At 51.8% G+C, this 22044-nt stretch overlaps 5 protein-coding genes across 5 annotated transcripts; 3 read left to right on the top strand and 2 right to left on the bottom strand.

The window, feature by feature from the left end:
• Positions 1-301: 301 nt before the first annotated feature.
• Positions 302-1881, top strand: N7533_005030 (serine incorporator domain-containing protein; the record flags this gene model as incomplete). The annotated part of the gene is made up of 3 exons (XM_057101680.1): positions 302-352; positions 436-515; positions 576-1881. The coding sequence occupies 3 exons, from the start codon at positions 302-304 to the stop codon at positions 1879-1881; spliced, it is 1437 nt and encodes a 478-aa protein (XP_056961310.1).
• A 290-nt stretch (positions 1882-2171) lies between these two features.
• On the top strand, positions 2172-5380 carry N7533_005029 (ATP-binding mismatch repair protein PMS1; the record flags this gene model as incomplete). The annotated part of the gene is made up of 5 exons (XM_057101679.1): positions 2172-2204; positions 2266-2362; positions 2433-2519; positions 2582-2663; positions 2719-5380. 5 exons carry the CDS (start codon positions 2172-2174, stop codon positions 5378-5380), a joined length of 2961 nt encoding a protein of 986 aa, XP_056961309.1.
• A 335-nt stretch (positions 5381-5715) lies between these two features.
• Positions 5716-6321, bottom strand: N7533_005028 (uncharacterized protein; the record flags this gene model as incomplete). Its single annotated transcript, XM_057101678.1, has 1 exon — positions 5716-6321. The coding sequence occupies one exon, from the start codon at positions 6319-6321 to the stop codon at positions 5716-5718; it is 606 nt and encodes a 201-aa protein (XP_056961308.1).
• Positions 6322-8633: 2312 nt separating this feature from the next.
• Positions 8634-14358, bottom strand: chsE (chitin synthase class Va; the record flags this gene model as incomplete). Its single annotated transcript, XM_057101677.1, has 3 exons — positions 8634-13917; positions 13980-14168; positions 14252-14358. 3 exons carry the CDS (start codon positions 14356-14358, stop codon positions 8634-8636), a joined length of 5580 nt encoding a protein of 1859 aa, XP_056961307.1.
• A 1914-nt stretch (positions 14359-16272) lies between these two features.
• csmB (putative chitin synthase) lies at positions 16273-21718 on the top strand (the record flags this gene model as incomplete). Its single annotated transcript, XM_057101676.1, has 3 exons — positions 16273-16574; positions 16634-20227; positions 20284-21718. 3 exons carry the CDS (start codon positions 16273-16275, stop codon positions 21716-21718), a joined length of 5331 nt encoding a protein of 1776 aa, XP_056961306.1.
• Positions 21719-22044: the final 326 nt, after the last annotated feature.

The following is a 22044-nucleotide window of genomic DNA, read 5'->3' as shown; positions in this document are numbered from 1 at the left end:
CACCTATAACTAAACATAGTACGGAGTAAGTGCCCCCTTTCTTCAGGGGGTTGCTCTATCATTACCCCAAAAATAATATTCAATGATGAAAAACAATACTAATGAGAGTATATGAAGATTACATAATAATTATTACGGAACTGCCAGCTGCCGTCCTACACCGCTTCCCAATCTGATAATGACGAAGGCGGTTCCAGGGATCGTCCGAGTCACTCCGCTTCTCCAGTTCGATTATCTCCTACTCCTCCAAACAACCCCAGTCTTCGCCCTGGTCCAGATCTGATCCCCTATTTCTCTCGCCATGGGTGCTCTTCTATCACTGCCGCTTTTAGCGGTGCCTAGCATGGGAACGGTGAGTCTGGTTGCCTCCCTCGATCGTCCACTCTTCCGATCACCCGACCCAAGTAGCAGCCTGCTAATTCCATACACAAATAGCTTATCACCCTCGGAGGCTCATGCTGTGGAGCTGCGACTTGCTCTGCTGTCTGCAGCGCATGTGGAAAGTTCCAAAACAGGTAGTTTCTGCATTTATTGATGCCTAGCCGAAGAACGCTTCCAAACTGACTCCGCCACAGCATGGCGACTCGAATCGCATACGCCTTTATCCTCCTAGTCAACTCCATCGTCTCCTGGATCATGCTCACGCCATGGGCAATGAAGAAACTGCAAGGTCTGACGCTTGACTATATGGAAATTCAATGCGACGGGAAGGAGTGCTATGGCTGGGTCGCAGTTCATCGTATCAACTTCGGTCTCGCTCTCTTTCACTTGATTCTCGCCCTCCTACTCCTTGGTGTCAAAACGTCCCGCGACAGCCGCGCTGCACTTCAAAATGGCTTCTGGGGTCCCAAAATCATCGTTTGGTTGGCCTTCGTTGTCATGTCATTCTTCATCCCGGAACCCTTCTTCTTCGTCTACGGAAACTATATCGCTTTCTTCTGCGCTATGCTATTCTTGCTCCTGGGTCTGATCCTGCTGGTGGATCTGGCTCATTCCTGGGCGGAACTTTGCCTGCAGAAGATTGAGGATAGCGACTCGCGGCTTTGGCGAGGTCTGCTTATCGGATCGACCCTCGGCATGTACATCGCTTCGATCGTCATGACTATCCTGATGTACATCTTCTTCGCCCGCAGCGGATGCTCCATGAATCAGGTTGCGATCTCGGTCAACCTGGTCGTTTTCCTGATCATCTCGTTCATCTCGGTCCAACCGGCCGTGCAAGAATCAAACCCGCGCGCCGGGTTGGCACAAGCTGCCATGGTCACCGCTTACTGCACTTACCTTACTCTGTCCGCCGTCTCCATGGAGCCGGATACCCACAGCTGCAATCCCTTGATCCGCTCAAGTGGTGCCCGCACCGCCACAATCGTTTTGGGCGCTATTGTCACCATGGCCACCATTGCTTATACCACTACGCGCGCGGCTACCCAGGGCATTGCTCTAGGATCCAAGGGCGGTCACAGCTACAGCGAGCTGGGTACTGAGGACAACGAGCATGGTCTGGTGACCCAGCAGCCTAACAGCCATCGGGAGATGCGTGCTGAAGCTCTGCGGGCCGCTGTGGAGAGCGGCAGCTTGCCGGCCAGTGCACTGGATGAGAGCGATGATGAGGATGACTTTGAGACCAGCAGCAAGGATGACGAGCGTGGCTCAACCCAGTACAACTATTCTCTCTTCCACATTATCTTCTTCCTGGCCACGACTTGGGTGGCTACACTGTTGTCGCAAGGACTGCAGGTTGACACCGAGATGGACTTTGCCCCGGTGGGCCGCACCTACTGGGCCAGCTGGGTGAAGATTGTTAGCTCTTGGGTGTGCTATGCGATCTACTTGTGGACCTTGGTTGCCCCTGTTGTGTTGCCTGATCGCTTTTCTGCATGAGTGATTTGCTGATGATTTGGGATTTCGGGCGTTTTCAGCGATTGTAATTGCTTCTTTGTGAGAATTTGAATATATTGTAGCAATGCTAGAATCCAGGTTGCATTCCAATTGACATTATCAACGGACCAAATCATCAATCATAAATCAAATCATAATGTGTAACCGTTGTATACTGCGCAGCCAACCAGGGTTGACGTTGAACCGATGTGGGCCAGGCAGATCGAATCTTGGCACTTGCAACTCCACGCGTTAAGTGCGACGCGTGAGACTTCCCCAACATGGCATGAACAATGGCGACCATCAAGGCCATCGAGGCTCACTCGGTAGGATTACCCGTACTATTCAAATGGCGATTGTATTTCCGCTAACCCTTGAGCCCTTCAGGTTCATCAAATCCAGTCAGGCCAGGTCATTGTTGACCTGTGTTCCGTCGCCAAAGAGCTGGTCGAAAACAGCCTCGATGCAGGCGCAACCACAATCGGTAAGCGTTTCGCTCGATACTGGCGTGGCGGTTGTTTCTTTTTCAAGATCGACTCTAATTCTTTTTTCAGAGGTCCGGTTCAAAAATAACGGGCTAGACTTAATCGAGATCCAGGACAATGGCAGCGGAATCTCGCCGGAGAATTACGAGAATATCGGTGCGTCCCCTTTGGAAAGAGCAGTACAGTGCTAGACACTAATCCATGGACTTGATATTCAGCACTGAAACACTACACCTCGAAGCTATCCTCCTACGATGACCTCTCACGCTTACACACTTTCGGCTTCCGCGGCGAGGCATTGTCATCTCTATGCGCGCTCGCGAACTTCCATATCGTGACAGCCCAAGTGGACCAGGCCCCCCCGCGCAAATAAACTCAACTTCGAAGCTTCGGGAAAGCTGGCAAAGACTCAAATAGTCGCCGGGCAGAAGGGGACGACTGCTTCAGTCGAAGGTATCTTCAAGCGACTTCCAGTCCGCCGGCGCGAATTGGAGAAGAACATCAAACGGGAATATGGGAAAGTGCTGAATCTCCTTCATGCATACGCATGTATCAGCGCGGGCGTCCGGTTCAGTGTTAAGAACACAGTTGGCAAGACGAAGAACGTCGTCGTCTTTTCCACCAACGCGAACCGCACGACGAGGGAGAATATCGCCAATGTATATGGAGCGAAGACTCTCTCTGCGCTGATCCCCTTGGACCTGAAGCTAGAATTTGAACCGTCTGCTTCGATGAAACGCGCCGGTGGGGGGAAAAAGTCGAACCAGATGGTTGTTCAGGGTCATATTTCCCGGCCTGTTTTCGGAGAAGGGCGTCAGACACCGGATCGACAGATGTTCTTTGTCAATTCGCGACCTTGTGGTCTGCCTCAGATCGCAAAAGCTTTTAATGAGGCTTATAAATCTTTTAATGTTTCGCAGTCGCCGTTCATCTTTGCGGACTTTCAGATGGACACGGATGCTTACGATGTGAATGTTTCGCCGGATAAGCGGCAGATTCTCATCCATGATGCTGCTGCTTTGATCGAATCGCTGAAGACTTCGCTGGTGCAGCTCTTTGAAAGTGCCGATCAGACGGTCCCCCAGTCACAGGTCCTTGGCTCGAAGCTTTCCACGCCTAAGCAGCAGGCGCTCGGGGCCCTTCCGGGGTTCGTCTCAGCTCGCAAACTCAACCAGCGCGTTTCCGAGTCCCCTGCGACTCCATCACAAGAATCCAAGCCGCGCAAGTCCATTGACAAAGAAGCCGAGAGTGAGCGCCCAGCTGCTCGGCAAGAAATTGAAATCCATGCCGATACCGAGGAAAACTCACAAGATATCCAACCTTCATCTCCTCCAGCTGAATCTACTCCGGCGCCTAGACGACACCCAGGACCATCCAGGGAAGCTACATCTCCTATACAAATTCCAGACAGCACTCCTGCCAAGCCCCGAGAAAAGAGCACAGCAGAGCCTCAAGAACAAATATCGAACAAACGAGGCTCTGAAGTAACCCAGGAGCTATCGTCACAACTTTCTGAAGAGCAGCAGCCATCCAGCCATCCGATCGATGAGCCAGAAGAAACGCCCAATGTGGTTCAGAATGCTTTTGATAGGATGCGCCCATGCCGTGTTCCAGCGGAAATGGCTACTATTACGATTGGCGGACACACTGTTAAATCGGTGGTGGGAAGTGGTCCTCCGCGCAGGCGTACTTCGGATTTAAGATCATCGGAAAAAGAACGTCCGGGGCGAAAGCGGCGGATTCATACCCCGTCTCGACCTAATATATTTGGAAAGCATATGAGAGTGTTCGCTGCCCCCGGAACACAAGCAGAGCCAGATGAGGCCGGGGATGAGGAAGAGGCGGAAGATGGAAGCGAAGACGAAGATGGAGAGGCTGAATACTCTGCGAGTGAGAACAGCCAAGAGAGCGATGTCGAACAAGAAGCTGAAGCAGACCCCCCTTCTACGCCTGAGGATGCTGATGATGCCCCTGGACAAAGCGAGGCTCGCCATCAACGAGAATCAGAGCCAGTTGAGGCTGGGGTAGAAACAGCTGGTGGCGCAGAAGAGCAGGAAATAGACGAAGCCGATAAAAAGGCCGAAGAAGAAGCCAGAGTCCAACATCTAATCCACCAAGCCGAGGAAAAAGCCATGCTCCCAAGCGAAAACAACATCAGCCGCGTAAACAAGATGAACAAAGGCGCCACTCATCGCGATGCAACTGTCCACTTGGTCAGCACGATAGATGCCTCAATCACACAGCTTCAGTCCCAGATGACGAAATTACGCGAGGGCCTCGAACGACAGAGACAAACCCCGACTCAAGAAGATGTCGACGCGAACGATAGCAAAACCGCCGAAGACCGCCTCTCATTAACCGTCAGCAAAGCTGATTTCGCGCAGATGCGCATCATCGGCCAATTCAACCTTGGCTTCATCATCGCCGTACGACCGGGCGAAACCCGCGACGAGCTCTTCATCATCGACCAGCACGCCTCGGACGAGAAGATCAATTTCGAGCGTCTGCAGTCCGAAACGATCGTTCAGAACCAGCGGCTCGTCCGACCCCAGCGCCTAGACCTCACCGCCGTCGAAGAAGAGATCGTGCTGGAGAATCGCGCCGCGCTGGAGAAAAACGGGTTCGTTGTTACTGTTGACGAGAGCGGCGAGGAACCCATCGGTCGACGGTGCAGTCTTGTTTCCCTACCGCTGAGCAAGGAGGTTGTCTTTGGTTCACGGGATCTGGAAGAGCTGATTGTTCTCTTGTCCGAGTCGCCGGCTACTAATTCGGTCTCTGTGCCGAGACCGAGTAAGGTACGCAAGATGTTTGCCATGCGTGCTTGTCGGTCGAGTATCATGATTGGAAAGACTTTGACTGCGCGGCAGATGCAGCGGGTTGTTAATAATATGGGGACTATTGATAAACCGTGGAATTGTCCACATGGACGGCCAACTATGCGGCATTTGATGAGTTTGGGGTCGTGGGATGAATGGGATGAATATGCTACCGGGGAAGGTGAGGGGGGGTGGTACTAGTCTTGATATCTATCGGCGGTATGTGGAGGAGCAGAATCAAGGGGAGGAGGAAGAGGAAGAGGAAGAGGAAGAGGAAGAGGAAGAGGAAGATGATGAACTTGAAGCATAAGAGCGATACCCAATAAAAGATCAATATATACCACTACCTTTGACAGCCCTGTACCTAGGTACCTAGGTAGGTATATTCAAAACGCCTTGAAAGCAACCTTGGAATCCATTCAACTCCCGAGGTCCAGGTGTTTCAACTTCAAGTTGAACCTTAGTACGAGTCGTAGTAATCTTGGAATCAGTCCGAGTCCAGCCTCTAGGTACCTAATAGGTACTATATATCAAAGTTACCACCACCCACTAAACCAGCCCTTCCGCACCTCCTCAGGCTTCTTCAACTTCTTCAAGTTGTCAGCATTTCCATTCCCATTACTAGTATCCCCATTCGAAATCCCATTCCCCCCTCCAACCTCCGCAACACGTCCATTCCCATGCCCACCCCCATCACTCTCCTCATCCATCTCCATCTCCCCACCGTTACGATGGTGACTCCCACCCCCACCCCCAGAGTCAGAGTCATACCCAACCCCTTCAACATCATCCATCATATCCTCCAAAACAAGCAAGTCCCTCTCAATCATCTCCGCCCAATTCTGCACATCACCAATCTCCTTCAGCCCATCGCGCGTCTCATCCGCCAACCCGGCCCACTGCGCATTCTGCCTCGCCAGCCGCGCCGTGCTCGCCGCTAACTCGGTCTCTTGCCGCTGCAGCGCGATCGCATTGCTGCTGATTGTGCTTGCGCGGTCTAGGAGGGGCGCTTCGAGGTTTGTCCCGACTGAGTGGAGGGTTGCGGTGAAGGCGGCGAGGGCTTCTTTTTTTTGGTGCTCGCCCGCGGTTTCGGGGTTATGGTTGGGGTCGGTTGAGTGCGGGGTTGGGGTGGGGTCTGGCATTTTGAGACGAGTTTGGGAACTTGAATTTCAGGGCTTGAACTGGAACTTGGAGGGTGGGTGGATTATGTTCGAGGTTTTATTGTTGTTTTCTGGGTTGTCGTGGGCTTGGGTGGTTTTCAGGTTTGATAGAGAAGAGTAGAGTAGAGTAGAGGGGTGGAAGGAAGTTTGTGTATGTATGTATGTATGTTGCTTCAAGTTCCAAGTTGTCTGAGTCCAGTCAGGTTCAGCAAGTTGTTTATCGCGCTTGTGACCTTGACGATGATAGCTTGATTGGAACTTGACATACCTAGGTAGGTAGATCTGCAACCCCACCTGGACACTTAGCGTGGTGCGCTGTCAGCCTGTCGTCTGATCGATCTGCATTCGGGGAGTTTCAAGTTTGCCTGCCAGTGCGGAGTTCCGAGTTCGAGAGGGCTGACTGGGTAATACAGTGGCGTTCCAAAAGTTTGAAACACCCCCTATTTTTCTGCCGCTTTTTCTGCCGCACTAAAACCTCGCGACCGGCACAAAATAAAAACCTCATGTATTGACAATTGCTAATAACTAGTATACCAGCCATCATTTTCAATAACTTGCTGTACACGGTGTGGCATAGTAATAGCCAAATTTTCTAGTATCGCTATATCAATCATAGACCACGCTATCTGTGCTACCCCAATAATAAACTGTAGAGTATCGTCGTTATTTGGCATGCCCCTAATCTCAGGGTGCAATTCATATATCTTTGCCTTGAGTAACGACCATAAATTCTCAATTGGACTTAGATCAGGCGAATATGGAGGCCATTTCATAATCTCATAGTCCTGATCAGCAATCCAATCACGAACAATATGTGCAGTATGAACTGAAGCATTGTCTTGTTGAAACACAGCACCTTCAACTCCGCTTAGCAAAGTTGGAAGCACACGCTGATATAATTCCAAGATAACAAATCGGTTCACCCCTCCATTAGGAGAATCTGGATCTCCAAAGAGTGGAATAAGTCCGGATCGACGACCGGTCCCTGAAAAGGCAGCCCAAAACATTTGCTTAACACTTTTGTGACATGGGACCTGTTGAACATCTCGTTCCGCAATTTGGCGGTTTCGTGGTGTAAAAGTCCACTCTCGCCGTCCTCCTTTTCCTCTTTCGATAGTTGTTTCATCTGACCAGAAGATCTTTTTCCATTTTTCAGAGTCATAATCTTGGACTCGATGTGCCCAAGCCAGTCTCTGGCGAGCCTGTTGGTCGGTTAACTCAGGTCGTTGAAGTTGAAGCCATTTCCGTTTATTTTCACCTTGGAGAAGTCGCCAAATAGTCGCTCGACCGCATTTGAAGTTGACTAAAGCTAGTAGAGCATCATACTTAATTCGTGGGTTCTCTGATATTGCTTCAAGTATCCTCAATCGATCTGTTTCATCCAACTTTTTTGGTGTACCAGAACGAGGTAATGCAGCCTGAGTTGGGCCTCGTTTTTCCGCCCGAGCAACTGTAGTTTTGATTGTTCCAATTGGAATATAAGGATAGCGTTCATGGATCTCAGTATATGACCATCCAATAGCTTTCAATTCAACAAGTCGAACACGTTCATGTGGTGCTAATTGACACCGGCGTGAGCGTTGTGTTACATTTGGATGCTGTGACGGTGTATCATATTGGTTTTGCACCAATTGCAGAGCAGTATGACGAATTGGTGGCATTCTAAAGGCCCAAATAGCTCAATATAACGCGTGGAATGTGTATAATATGCTATATACAACGCACGTCGCGTAGTAGAATAGGGGGCGGTGTACTAATATAGTGGGCGGTAGGGGAAGGCGGTCGCTCAGGGTGTTTCAAACCTTTGGAACGCCACTGTACGACAGTACTGCTAGTAGTACTAGTATTTACTAGTGACTCTAGACATCGAAGGAGACGGGACAGAAATATTAGTACCACCAGAGTCATATATACTCCGGGCATTATATTCGAATCGACTCAAATAAGACATGACAATCCTAAGATAAACAACAAAGAGCAGATTTTATAGACTCAGACCAGACCAGACAGATCTCTCCAATCAAAATAGGAAACAAAGAAAAGAAATAAAAAACAACAACAACCCGAAGAATAAACGCTTAGAAAACTTTCTCATCCATGCAAGTTCGCTCGAAAAATGGAGGGTCGAAAAAAAGGCGAACACAAAAGCAAAGCAAAACACGACAAACCAAAATAAACGCAGAAAGAAAAGATCCGGACGTTAATAACACATACTCGCGTCAAACAAGCCGACACGAGTGGAAAAGTGTAAAGTAAAAAAAGGAACAGAACGGGTGGAAGGGCTAGAACGAAAATCAAAGAAGACCCGAAAGAACAGCCTCAGTCGCAGAGTTGATATAAGGCCGCTTAAGATCAAGGTTAACGCCGAATCTTCTCTCAAGCTCCTGCTTAATACTCTTCTTCGTAACGGCCATCAGATCCGCCGTCCGGAGAATCTCCCTGATCTCTGCGAGAATGGCGTCGTCGGAGGGCAGGTGACTCATATCTTCCATGCTCAGGTCTCCATGCGCCATGCCCATGCCACCGCCGAGCATCTCGGACGGGGCGATCGAAAGGCGCGAGCTCGAGTTCATGAGCGGCAGATCCATTTGGGACATCGGTCTAGAGCCCGGGAAGCCGTACTCGGACTGGGGGAAGGCGTGCGAGCGGGTGCCGTACGAGTAGCCTGAGACTTCGGAGCGGTCGTCGCGGGAGGTTTGGGCTTCCCAGAGTTCCATTTGGTACTCTTCCCAGCGTTTCTTGGGGATGGAGGCCGGGTCGAATTTGCCTTCGTCGGAGATGACGACTTTGCGGCCCTTTTCACCGGTGATGACGCGGGTGTTTCCCCAGGAGAAGTCGTCCATGTGCCAGAATGAGTAGAGCGGGAGGGCGAGGGTGAAGACGGGGATGGCGAGGATGTAGATGAACATCCAGCCGATCATTTCCCACTTGCGTCGGACGATGAAGATGAAGGCTTGGAGACCGTAGATGACACCGAGAAGAATAAAGGCTGTCCAGGGGATCACTGAGCTGTCTTGGACTAGCCAGACGATCAGGTAGATGATATAGGCGACTGTGACGGGCTGGATGATGGTACTGAGGAGATCGACGAAGACAATGAAGCGCATACTGAAGCAGCAGAAGCCGCACAGCTGTTGAAGAGGGACGAGCTCGACCAGGTTGTGGACAGTGGAGTTAATCCAGCGACGACGTTGTGAGAGGAAGACAGCGAAGCTCTCGGGGGCCACGGTCCAGGCATGAGCGCGGAAGATGTACTTCGTCTTGAACTTGGGGTGGTGCTTGAGGAGTAGTGTGGTCAGGTATCGATCTTCACCCAGGTGTAGCAGGTTCTTCATGTGCAGGGTATCGACGCGAATCTCGGAATAGGAGTCGACGACTTCCTTGCTCACGAATAACGGTTTGCCGGTCTCTGAAGAGCGGATTCGGAACATGGTGAAACAACCGGGCAAACAGGTAACGGAACCGAACAAACTTTCAAACGCCTTGATCAAGTTGTGGGAAATGTAGTACTCGTAAACCTGAATCATCGTGACCATGGATGTTTTCGCGTTGGACAGGGCTGTCTCTCCACAGACACCGATGAGGCGTGTATCAGACAGGAATGCTGAAACGAAGCGAGTAGCGGAATCCGGTGCAACCATCGTATCGGCATCGACTTGCAGAATATATTCGTAGAAAGTTGGGTTGACACCGATGATGTTGCGAATTTGATGGTGCATCTCCAGCTCCATAGGGCTCATGGGCAGATTGTAGTGAATGCGGTTGAGGAAGCGCATGAGAATCATCTGGGAGTCACGCTTACCACGGTTACCCGGGCGAGACACTTCAGAAGGCTTGCCGACCTTGACAACGACCAGGAAGGGCACAATGTGACCTTGGACCTCGTAGAGACCAGAGTAGATCTTACCCATGTTGTGCTGCTTCATACCTTCACCCAGACTCTCAAAGCTGAGCGGCTCGGGGTCGACAGATTCAGGAACGCCGAGAATGTCCAGAACGATGCGCGGTGTAGGGCGATCGTTACCTTGACCGATAATCATACCGTCACAAATAACCAAGAGAAGCTTACGCTTGTCATCGTAGCGCATGCGTGCCATAGAGTCCATAGCACGACGGAGTGAATCCTCGTCTTCGGTATACACCGGCACTTGGCAGATGATGAACTTGTCGAGATTCTCGGGCAAGTTCTTCTTTCCGAATTGCAGGGCAGCCAAGAACTTGAAGACCAGAACAGTACAAATCAAGATGGAGATGGCAAGGATGAAGTAACGAGCGAACTGACACTTGACCGAGTTACGGGTGTCGACATGGCCGACGAAGAACAAATTGTCAAGGCACAGTTCCATACGGGAGCGCAAAGTGTCGTCGAGATCAAGATCAGTCCAGTACTTAGTCACATCGTAGCCGGACTTTTGCTGGAAGAGAGTAACGAGAAGAGGGCTCATATAATCAGTCTTGATACCGCTGGTGGAGCGATTCTTGCCTTCCGGGAAACGTGGATTGCGAGGTCCTGCAATGTAGTACGACATATCGTATACTTTCCCGTTGATACTGACGATATTTTTGCTCTCGTCATCCGCTAGACTCTTCATATACTTCGCAGTATAACCGACGTATCCCTTTTTGTAATTGGCTCGCATCATGACCATTTGCTCGTAAAACCAATCGGCTTGGTAGAGATCAGTCCAATAACGGAAGTCGTGGTACTTGGCATTGATATCAAACGATGTCGAAGAAATCGTGCTAGCCGAGTCATTCAAGTTTGATCGATAGTCAAGCGGCACGCTAGGGTCGATGGATCCGTCCACACCCTGGCACAATGCAGAGACCTGGACAGGGAAGAGGTTGGTGGCATCGGTACCTGCGTAGTTCTTGAGTGACTTTTGAGGAATGATATCGGGATAGTGAGCAGGCATAAAGTCTCCCAAGTTGAACACAACACCTCGGACGGCAACGTACGAGGATGCCCCATCTTTGCCGTTCTGGTTGCTGAGTTCGCCCTTGGAATAGACATGCTGAGTCGGACAAATCAAGCCGGGGAAAGCGACAATCATGAAAATAGCAACACCACAGGCAAACCAGATGATAAGGTTGATTGCAAGCTTCTCTCGCCAAGCGGTACGGATATCCTTCCGCTTCATGCGACCGATATACCGGATAAATATGTCGGGAATCATCCATGTTAACAGCCAGACTAGTGCCATCCAACGGCGGCGGGATGCTGAGACTGGAACATCCTCCACCTCCTCCATGTTCTTTTCTTGACCCTTCTCAAGCATCTGCTGCTTGGTGTCGAGGTCACGGAACATGTCACCAGAGTTGAAAGCCGAGCCGCCAGCATCAGAACGGCCATCCAATTCGCGGCTGCCGAAATATCCTTGCTTCGTTTCGTCACCGTAGATGAATGCGCCGGGAGACGCATCGGCCGGATTGAGCAGCCGAACTTTGGCATCCGGGTTGCCAGCCGAGTTGATAGCGTCGTCATCAGCACCGCCAACGGCGCCGTAGGTTGGAACAACGCGCTCTCCGACTTTGGCGAGATCTGCCCAGCAACGCTCGCTCAGGAAGACACCGGTGCTACCAACGCGAGCCTCATTTCCAGGCCAGCGTCTCTCATCCAAGACGACCTCAGACTTTTCCTTATCGCTGCCGACGACGACATTACCGATCTCGGCCAGGCCGAGGAACTCGGCAAAGGGGAGGAAGACGCTGAAATCCGCATTTCGGAGCCGTTGGCTGATCTCGGCGATGCCGAATGTTTGAACTTGCATGCGGACACATTTGCTGTCAAACTGATTGGCGATGCGTCGATCGTTGGGCTTGAGACAGATCACGAAGTAAGGATTCAGGTTCGGCTGGCTCAGGCACTTGTTGATGATTTCAAGGCCAGAAAGGAATTGGCCGGCCGAGCCCTGGGAGGGACCCAACAAGCCGCTCTTCCGACCTGCCACGCTGCGGCGGGAGCTTCCTCCCACCTGGCTATCCACTTCTTCAATGTTATCCTCGCTGTCAGCTCGGGACATGGCCATTGAAGTGAGTCGAGCCTGGGCGTCGTGCTTGCGTCGTGCCATGCTAGGCATACGCATTGGCTTGGAGGAGACCTGGGCCTGCATTATAGCGGTCTTCTCCTTTGGATGGGTGATGGTTTCGACGGCATCTTGATCGAAGAGCTCACGGACCAAGTCGCTGCGGGTAGACTTCATGAGGTTCATCAAGTCGCCCGAGATGACTTCTCCGTTCTCCTCGATGAGACCTGCCACCGAATAGTCAACCTCACCAGCGAAATGCTTCACAGTGAATGCGGTGCGGGGACCCTGAGTGATGTAGCCACTGCTCGCGCTCGAGTCGCCCACCGAGATTGCCGGATTCTTGCCCTCGAAACGCTTTCGAACGCTGTCAAGGAACTGGGCATCGGAACGTCCACGCTTGGTCTGGTCGTCCAGGATGCTCAGCAATCCATTGCCGTGCTTCAAAAGACCGCGGACGGTGTCGGTGTTATCAAAATAGCTGGTAGCCGGAACGGTGATTTCTTCGCGGTCCAGAATATCGGCCTTCCGGTCAAAGAAAGATTGCAGGCAGTAGTTGTAAAGAGACTCTGTCGCCGCATTGCTGAGCAGTTGGTCCAATGTTGAGCCAGTCGCGGGAGACTGGGCGAAGCCAGGGAAATCAACAATAGAAATCGTATTGGCGACGCTGTCTTCCGCAGCACAAAGCCTCTGGTTCACTCTCTCAATCACGTAGGTGACCAAGAGCGAGTAGATAGTGCGGGCGAAAGCATCCGCGTTTTGGCGAGCACCCCGTGGATCGAGCATGACCGTCACTCGCTCACGGTGGAGTGTCTTGGTCTTGTAGCCCAGGCTATTCTCCAGAGACTCGAGACTCAAGCCAAGGAAAGCAGCGACATTGGCCAGAACATCCTTGTTCTTCACCACCGTGACCATCTCGCCACCCTCGTGGGAGTAACCACCACTTTCCTCTGCCGCCGTGGTTGTCGCTTGCCCTGTAATAAAGTCCAATTGTCCAATATGCAGAATACTTGCCATAATCTGACAGATCTCGGCAATTTCACCGCGCGAAAACTCGAGCTTTCGCAGAGCCGTCTTGAAGTGCTGGAAACCATCAGCGTCATTGACACCGACCTTGAGTTGCGTTGGGTGACCAAGATAGCGCCATCGCTTGTGGTTGATAGAGCCCGAGCCTCCAGTTTGGATGTGGATCGTGTTATCGAAGCCCAAGTGAGCCTTCTCTGCAGCACTCGTACCGGCGAGAAGATAGTAGAGCGAGTGGAAGCTGCGCTCTCCGGTGGGAACCGATGAGATGCGGCTTCTTTCCAAGCGGTAATCGATGATCTTTCCACCGATCAGAGTGGGATTGACAGATGAGGAGCCATCATATTGAAGTTCCAGGAAAAGACCGGCCTTGGAGGCAGTCGGAGTGGTGACGGATTTGGTGGTGGTCAGGGTGTCGAAGACAAAGGCGGCATAGGAGAGTTTCGAAGAGAGAGGAGTTGAGGAATATGATAGGAATGATGAGAGTAGGTGTGAGCGAATGGTGGTTTTGCCAGATCCACTCTCTCCACTGAATTGATGGGTTAGCAGGGGTATAATGGCTATCTGAGGACCTGTTACTGAATCACTTACAGAAAGACGACAGCCTGGTTCTCGGCGCGAGCGCCCAGACGAGTGAATGCCCGACGAGCGAGATCCTCGGCCTCACCAGCTGCGCTGCCCTCTTTGTTGCCATCTGGGCCTTTTGTTGCGGAGGAATATGTGTTGAGAGAGATTAAAGCCTGGGAGGAAAGACGAGCCGTGGGCAGACCGACGTGGAAACTGAACAGGGGTTAGCGATCGGAGCCAAAGTTTCGTCGGGAGTGGAGTGAAGGTTTTGTGTAGCGGTGGGATGTTTTGCGTACCGACTGGCTAAGTGTGCCGTGAGATGGGTATCGGACTGGAGATGTGCGGGGAGAGATGGGAGTGAGGATTGAGTATGCGCTGGAGCGCCAGCTCTCGTGTTCGCCATGGTGAGGAAGAAGCCCCCAGAGGATTAGTCTAGAGGACTAGAGAGAGGTGAAAACGAGTGTGATGAAGACCTGTTGAGGGTCTTCCCTGAGGGGAGCAGATCCCGAGTCGGAGGAGAGTCTCGACGAGCCTCGGAATGAACGTGGACGGGGGAATGTTGGGTGGAATGAAGTGTCCCAGGCAATCGGTGGGAGATTGCGAGATAGCAGTAGTTCCCAAGAAGTCCCAGGATGAGAACGAAAGGAGTAGGGGAAAAACAAAAGCAGGAAGAACAGGAAACGAGAGAAGCAGAAGCAGAAGCAAAGCGACAGATGACAAGCAAAAGATTGATCCACAAGAGAAAAAGATACAGGAGTAATAGAATACCTACAATATGGGTATGGGTACGGTCACACGCTTGTAAGGAGCTATGTATAGTATAGAGTGGTCATCCGAGTGGATTGGCCTTTGGATTGGATTGCAGTTGCATTGATTGGTTTGTCTTGATTGGCTGGGAGTGCGGGTAGACCCACCTGACTTGGAACTTGGTCGAAGTGTTTACAGTAAATAGTAAATACTACAAGTATAACTGTCGTTTTATTAGGGCGACTGTTTAGGGGTAGTTGCAAGAGAGTTGAAATAGTATAGTATAGCCATAGTGTACTCAGTATACTCAGTATACTCAGTATCAGTGTAGTATGTATAGTGTGTAATCGGGCACGCCGTGGCTATTTCTGGCGGAAAATATCGATACGCTAAGCTGGATCAGGGTCTCAGGTAAACAGGCCCCACCGAGTCCAGTCCAGTCCAGTCCACCACAGCTCAGTCCCTTCTCTTCCAGTCCCTGTTTTTCTCTCCACTCCTCACTCCTCACCCTGGGCCACCGATTGATGACCAGTCCCCTGCACCAACACTGCCAGGTCCAGTCCTCCTTACTGCTACCCGCATGGACAGCCGAAATAGCAACATGTCAGATCATGGCCCGAAGAGGATTCCGGCTTCCATCTCCTTTTAGTCTTCTCTTAGCTCCACCCCACTTGACACATCCCGTGCCCCTGAGTGGACCGATCACAGGATGACCGGGGGATCGAGTGAAACTAGGGGTTCGTGGCGGTACATTGTGCAGGCCGAGTGGCAACCCTTTTGTGAGACATCCCAAATATAGCCGGCACAGCAAACTTACTCTCACAGTATCCTCCCACAGTAGCTGTCCGCTCCCAGTTCCACTCCCTCCGCAGGTCGCCTGATTGGACTGTCCTTTGTGTACAGTACGGAGTACTCATCGAAGAATGAAGGCATCAACTTCGAATTGTAGAAGTCAGAGAGAAGATATCACAAAATAGAGAATCATCTAGAATAATACCTCTAAGGACACAAATAATATACAGTGTAATATACACTCTCCTATACACGATACCATCGTATAACTCTCTCTCCTCACCTCGCCTACATCACCCCACAACAAAGCTCGGTCGATCACAGGCGATCACCGTATTTTTCCCTGTCACGTCCAAAAATACCCCGTACGCGGTACAAACCCAGTACAGACCCTCCGACTGCCTCACCATCGGGTCTTATCTCCTCTTTGTCAACCTCTTTTTTCTCTCTCCTGTTGTTTGCTTCACGTTTCCCTTCCCCTCCCCTTTCCCCTCTGCTGTATACTCCAGGAGTCTCTATCTCCAGCCACTCGCTCACCCCAATCCGGAGTTGTACAGTCCCTGTGAAGCTCCGAGCCCCCCCCCCAAACGGTTCTTTCTATTGTTGTGCCATTTGCCCCGGAAACCACCTCTCACCTCCACACCACTCGCCTGTGCTTCAATTTCGACGCCGATCATACCACACTACACCACAGCACACACACCCCTCCATGCGTTGATAACTGCTTAGACTGGAAGTCTCATCTCGACCGCCATCGTCTTCCACTACAGCTTTCACAATGTCGAACCGCTTCTCGGTCTTCTCCACCCAGTCCGCCGGTCTCTCGGCTGGGCCGAGGCCAACCTCCCAACATGCGACTCAGGTATCGACCACCACCTTGCTGAACGCCCTTCATTCGTTCTATACAGCTGGTCAGCCGTACCAGTTGGATTCTAGTACTAGTTTGGTTGTCAATACCTGGGTCACCGCCGCCACAACCCTGCCCGATGGCCGCAACGGTGCCACTATTGACCGTGACTTAGCCATTCGCGCTTGGGAACACGCCCGGAGGCGTGCTGAGGATGGCTGCATTGCCCTCTGGTGCGTTCTTTCATCAATCTATCGGTCTTCTCATCATTATCTTGCTGACCTGAATATAGCTCCCTCCACCAGTCCACGCCGTCATTACTGGAGCCTTTCATCACAGCGCTTCCCATCTCCACACCGGAAGTTGCATATGCTGCACTCGCAACACTGCGACCATTCCTCTCCGCAGTCACTTCATTCAACCCCTCTTACTCTCTCCACTCAGCTTTATCAGCCTCATTTACTTTGACCCTCCAGGGCCAGGTTGTGGGTCTGTCCCTAGCACTCTCTTCAGCCGGCATCAATGTCCGCAAAGGTCTTCTGGAAATTCCCAACGAGTCTGGTTTCCGTGCCTTTGATGCATTCTACTACCTCCTCACATCCGCATCCACCCCCGCTGAGCGAGAGTTTCTGGATCTGAGAGACCCCTCCCACTATACTCTGCTCAAGCGATCGAACACCTACAGCCCTCCTTCCTATCTCCCTACTGCTGATGACACCGCATCCGCTGAGGATCTCCGTGCCAATCTGAAAACTATTGGTATCAAGGGCGCTGCCCAGCGAGGCTTGCTTTCTGTTCTTGCAGGCCTGCTCAAGCTTGGAAATGCCGCTGGCCTTGAGGTTGACCAAGAGGAACTCGAAGAAGTCTGCGAGGATGTCGGTGGTCTTCTTGGTGTAGACCCTGAAGTTCTCTTGCACAAGTGTTCGACCGACGAGCGGGAAGTCTTGATCATTGGAATTTATGAAGCCCTGGTCGACTGGATTATTGGTAAAGCCAACGAAGCTATCGCTACGGATATCCAGGCTGTTCTTGAGGATGAGTCCAGCAATGGTGGTACTCCTCAGTGGTCCAACGAGGACACTGTTGGACTGACTATCATTGATATCCCTCGCCCGGCACTTGGCAAGGCGGTTGCCATGAGAGGTGTATTCGACGACGATCTTGGCATCAACGCTGAAATGAAAGAAGATGGCATCGTCATCCCTCCAATTGGCCAGTCCGTCATAACCGAGATGAACACCGCGGTGGCGTCAGTGGAACCAGACCTGGGTATCATGAGTGGTGCCGCTGGACGTGAACGCGAACATGAGAACGACCGACGACAGGGAGTCTTGGAGAAGGTTGCAGTCGAGGCTGAAAGCGATTCTTTCCTGCGTCAAATTCTCTTCCCAGTCGACACTGAAGGGATCTCTGTCGGCAAACGTGGGCGCTTCGATCTTCCCACAATTCTTGGTAGCAGTCGTGTTTGGTACCACCTCTCGATCCACCCCACAGACGACCTGCCAGAGCAACTTCAGGCCTCCGCCAACTCTTGGTCTGCGGGTGCGGTGTCGCGTCAACTGCGAGACTGGCGACTTCCTGAATGGGCCAACCGTCGCATCAAGCAGCTCGATTTCACTGCCGACTTTGATGTTGAGGAGTTTGTCAGTCGGTATTCCCGCCTTGGCTGTGCCGAAGGACAGGATGGTGTCGAGAATTGGATCCTGGAGAGAGGCTGGAGCAACGGTGACGCCCTCGTTGGCCAGCAGCGTATCTGGATGAGAGAAGGTGCTTGGTGGGAGGCCGAGAGTATGCTTGATCTCAAGCCGGATGAGGCCGCAAACCCCTTCGGATATGGTGCCAGAATGTACGAGCCTGGTATGACTCCGGACGGTACCCCCATGGGCGAGTCCACAAACCTCCTTGGCCACGGCGACATGATGATGCACCCGGCCGCTATGACCGCGATGGCCCCCAGTGTCATGGGCGGTGCCAAATCAATTGCTCCTAGCGCTCCACTTACCCAAATGGCCGGTGATTATGGTCTCGGTCATAAGGGAGATGATAACAAGGGTGATATCACCTACTACGATCAATACGGTCGCTATATTGGTGATGGCGACGTTGAATTCGGTGAACCCAAACACATCGAGAAGACACCCATCACGTTCGGTCGACGACTGTGGGCCGGATTCGTCTGGGCCATGACCTTCTGGATTCCGTCTTTTGTGCTCAGGTATATCGGTCGCATGAAGCGCCCGGATGTCCGTATGGCCTGGCGAGAGAAGTTCGTCCTTGTTGCTCTGATCTTGCTCTTCAATGCCATCGTCTGTTTCTACATCATGGCATTCGGTACTCTGCTCTGTCCCAACAAGGACAAGGCGTGGAACACAAAGGAGGTTAGCTGGCACACGACGGACGACAACTTTTATGTCAGTATCCACGGGCGCGTGTACGACATTTCGAAATTCTGGCGCCAGCAGCACAGTGATATCAAAGGCTCACAAGTAACGGACTCGGTCATGAAAGAACTCGCTGGTACCAACCTGGATGCCTATTTCCCGCCTCCTCTTTCTGAGTACTGTGGAACCACAGCCTCTCTGAACGTCCAGCTGCAGAACAATGACACCACGGCTGTTCTGTACAGTCAGGCCAAGCACAACTGTGGACCTTTGAACTACCCGCAGAACAGCACCAAGCTCCACAAGCTGACCTGGTACTCGGATGTCTTCCTTCCCAAGATTACCGACTATTACAAGGGTGAGCTGGTCTGGACGAAATCCACTATAAAGACACAAGCCAATAATGACCAACGATACTGGGCCATCGTCAACGACAAGGTCTATGATCTCACGGACTACTTTTACACCCTCGACATGGAGAACAGTTTATCCCAATACTCGTTCTTGCCCGACTCTGTTACCACTCTCTTCAAGGATAACCCAGGAACCGACATCACATCCAAATGGCAGGATACATCCGAGTTCCAGAACGCTCAAAGGTGTCTTGATTACGTCTTCTATAAGGGAAAGACCGACTTCAGAGAAAGTCCAAGGTGTACTGTGAATAACTGGATTCTGCTTTCCTTCGCCATTCTTATATGCGCCGTGGTTCTCGTCAAGTTCTTGGCAGCTCTGCAGTTGGGATCGAAGCGTCGCCCCTCGCCCCAAGACAAATTTGTCATTTGTTTGGTCCCCGCCTATACCGAGGGTGAAGACTCCCTTCGTAAGGGTCTTGACTCTCTGACTGCGCTGCAATATGACAACAAGCGAAAGCTGATCTTCGTCATCTGCGATGGTATGATTGTTGGTGGTGGAAACGACCGACCCACCCCCAAGATCGTCCTTGATATTCTGGGTGTCGACCCCAAGATGGACCCGCCCGCGCTGCCTTTCCACTCTGTTGGACAGGGCATGGAACAACTCAACTACGCCAAGGTCTACTCTGGTCTCTACGAGTACGAGGGTAACGTTGTTCCTTACATCGTCGTCGTAAAGGTTGGAAAGGAGTCTGAGCAACGCAAGTCCAAGCCCGGAAACCGTGGAAAGCGTGACTCGCAAGTGTTGTTGATGAAGTTCCTGAACCGCGTCCACCACCGTGCTCCTATGTCGCCTATGGAACTTGAAATCTTCCACCAGATTAACAATATTATTGGCGTGGATCCCGAGCTCTACGAATACTGCTTCATGGTCGACGCAGATACCAGTGTCAAGGAAGATTCGCTAAATCGACTGGTCGCTGCTTGCGCCGCGGATGCCAAGATTGCCGGTATTTGTGGCGAGACTAGTCTTGCAAACGAAGAGCGCAGTTGGTGGACTATGATTCAGGTGTACGAATACTACATCTCGCATCATTTGTCCAAGGCCTTTGAGTCTCTCTTCGGCAGTGTCACTTGTCTTCCTGGATGGTAAGCTTTCTTTCTCTATCTCTTCCTCTGATGCACTAATACTAACTGCGATTCAGTTTCTGCATGTACCGTCTTCGCACTGCGGACAAAGGCCGCCCACTCATTATCTCGGACAAGGTCATCAAGGAGTATGCCGACAACGATGTCGACACTCTCCACAAGAAGAACTTGCTTTCTCTGGGTGAGGATCGTTTCCTGACCACGCTTATGACCAAGCATTTCCCGACAATGCGCTACAAGTTCGTTCCCGACGCCTACGCAAGTACAGCTGCTCCCGAGAGCTGGAGTGTGCTTCTCTCTCAGAGACGTCGTTGGATCAACTCCACTGTCCACAATCTGGTTGAACTGGCCGCTCTGAAGGACCTCTGTGGCTTCTGCTGTTTCAGTATGCGCTTCGTCGTTCTCGTCGATCTCCTTGGAACAATCATTCTCCCGGCTACCTGTGTGTACCTTGGTTACATTTTCTACCTGATCGGCAGTAAAACTGGACCCTTCCCGATGATTTCGATTATCATGTTGGCCGCTGTATACGGTCTACAGATCATCATCTTCATTGTCAAGCGCCAGTGGCAGCACATTGGTTGGATGATCATCTACCTGATGGCCTTCCCTATCTACAGTTTTGTTCTCCCGCTCTACTCCTTCTGGAAACAAGACGACTTCTCATGGGGTACCACCCGCGTCGTCATTGGCGAGAAGGGAGACAAGCGCATCGTCGCCGTCGGAGGCGAAGAAGAAGCCAACTTTGACCCTCGCAGCATCCCTCTCCAACGCTGGGACGACTATGCCATGGCCAACAACCTTCCCGGCCGCCGCGGCGATATGGGCGCCAGCCAAGAGAAGATCTACTCCAACGGCCGCTACGTGGACGACATGGGCATGGAAATGGACGACATGCACTCGCAATACTCCTCCGTCAAGCCCGCCTCCACCATCCTCACTGGATTCCCCGGCGGCCAAGGCCGCCACAGCAACCCATACATGCCACCCCAGTCCCCCGCCCCCTTCGTCGGCGGCAACGTAGCCGGCAACCGCAACTCGCATATGTCCAACTTCTCCCGCTACACCGACTTCCCGCAGATGGGCGCCGGCGCAGCCGCTCAACAGCACCCCGCGGCAGCATCGAGACACATGTCCATGGGCGGACTGAGCAGCTACCAAGACGCACCCGGCCACCAGAGCCGCCACAGTCTCGGCTTCATGCAAAGCCACGAGAACCTCCTGGGCAATCGCTCCCGCAGTCCGCTGGGTCAATACCCGCCCTCGCGCCCCGCCAGCACTGCCTTTGATTTCCGCGGCGTTGCGGGCGGTGGTCCGGACGAGTCGGCCATCATTGACGCAACGCGTTCCTGTCTGGCGGAGGTCGATCTCGACACCGTTACCAAGAAGCAGGTCCGCGTTCTTGTCGAGCAACGCCTGCAAACGACCCTGACCGGCGAAAAACGCGCTTTCCTCGACCGCCAGATCGATCATGAACTGGCTAATATGTGATTTTCCCCCATTCGAGGTGCCAGCGCGAGACCCGCGCTTCTTTAATTCTTGTATCAATCATGCATCTACACGAGCGCTATTAACAAAACATTTCGCTTTGCCTTGTTTATCTTCATTTTCTTCTCTCTTTACAGTTGTGTTTTGCTGGGATGTTCTTTTTTTTCGGCATGTCTGGTGTTCTGACGGGCTGCATTCTTTTTGAAAAATCTGCTTCTGTTTTATGTTACTTTTGTGTTCGCCTCTTTTTTGGGCTAAGTTCATTGAGCGATTTTGAAAGGGTATCTATCTTGTTTTATTTATAGTTTTAATGTGATCGGATGGTGTAT

This window comes from Penicillium manginii (genome assembly GCF_028828005.1).
Source record: "Penicillium manginii strain IBT 31320 chromosome Unknown utg000004l:1.0-7231830.0:1.0-7236170.0, whole genome shotgun sequence".
NCBI classification, from domain to species: Eukaryota; Fungi; Ascomycota; class Eurotiomycetes; order Eurotiales; family Aspergillaceae; genus Penicillium; species Penicillium manginii.
The sequence above is the reverse complement of the archived record's forward strand: the minus strand, read 5'-3'. Positions and strand labels throughout refer to the sequence as shown.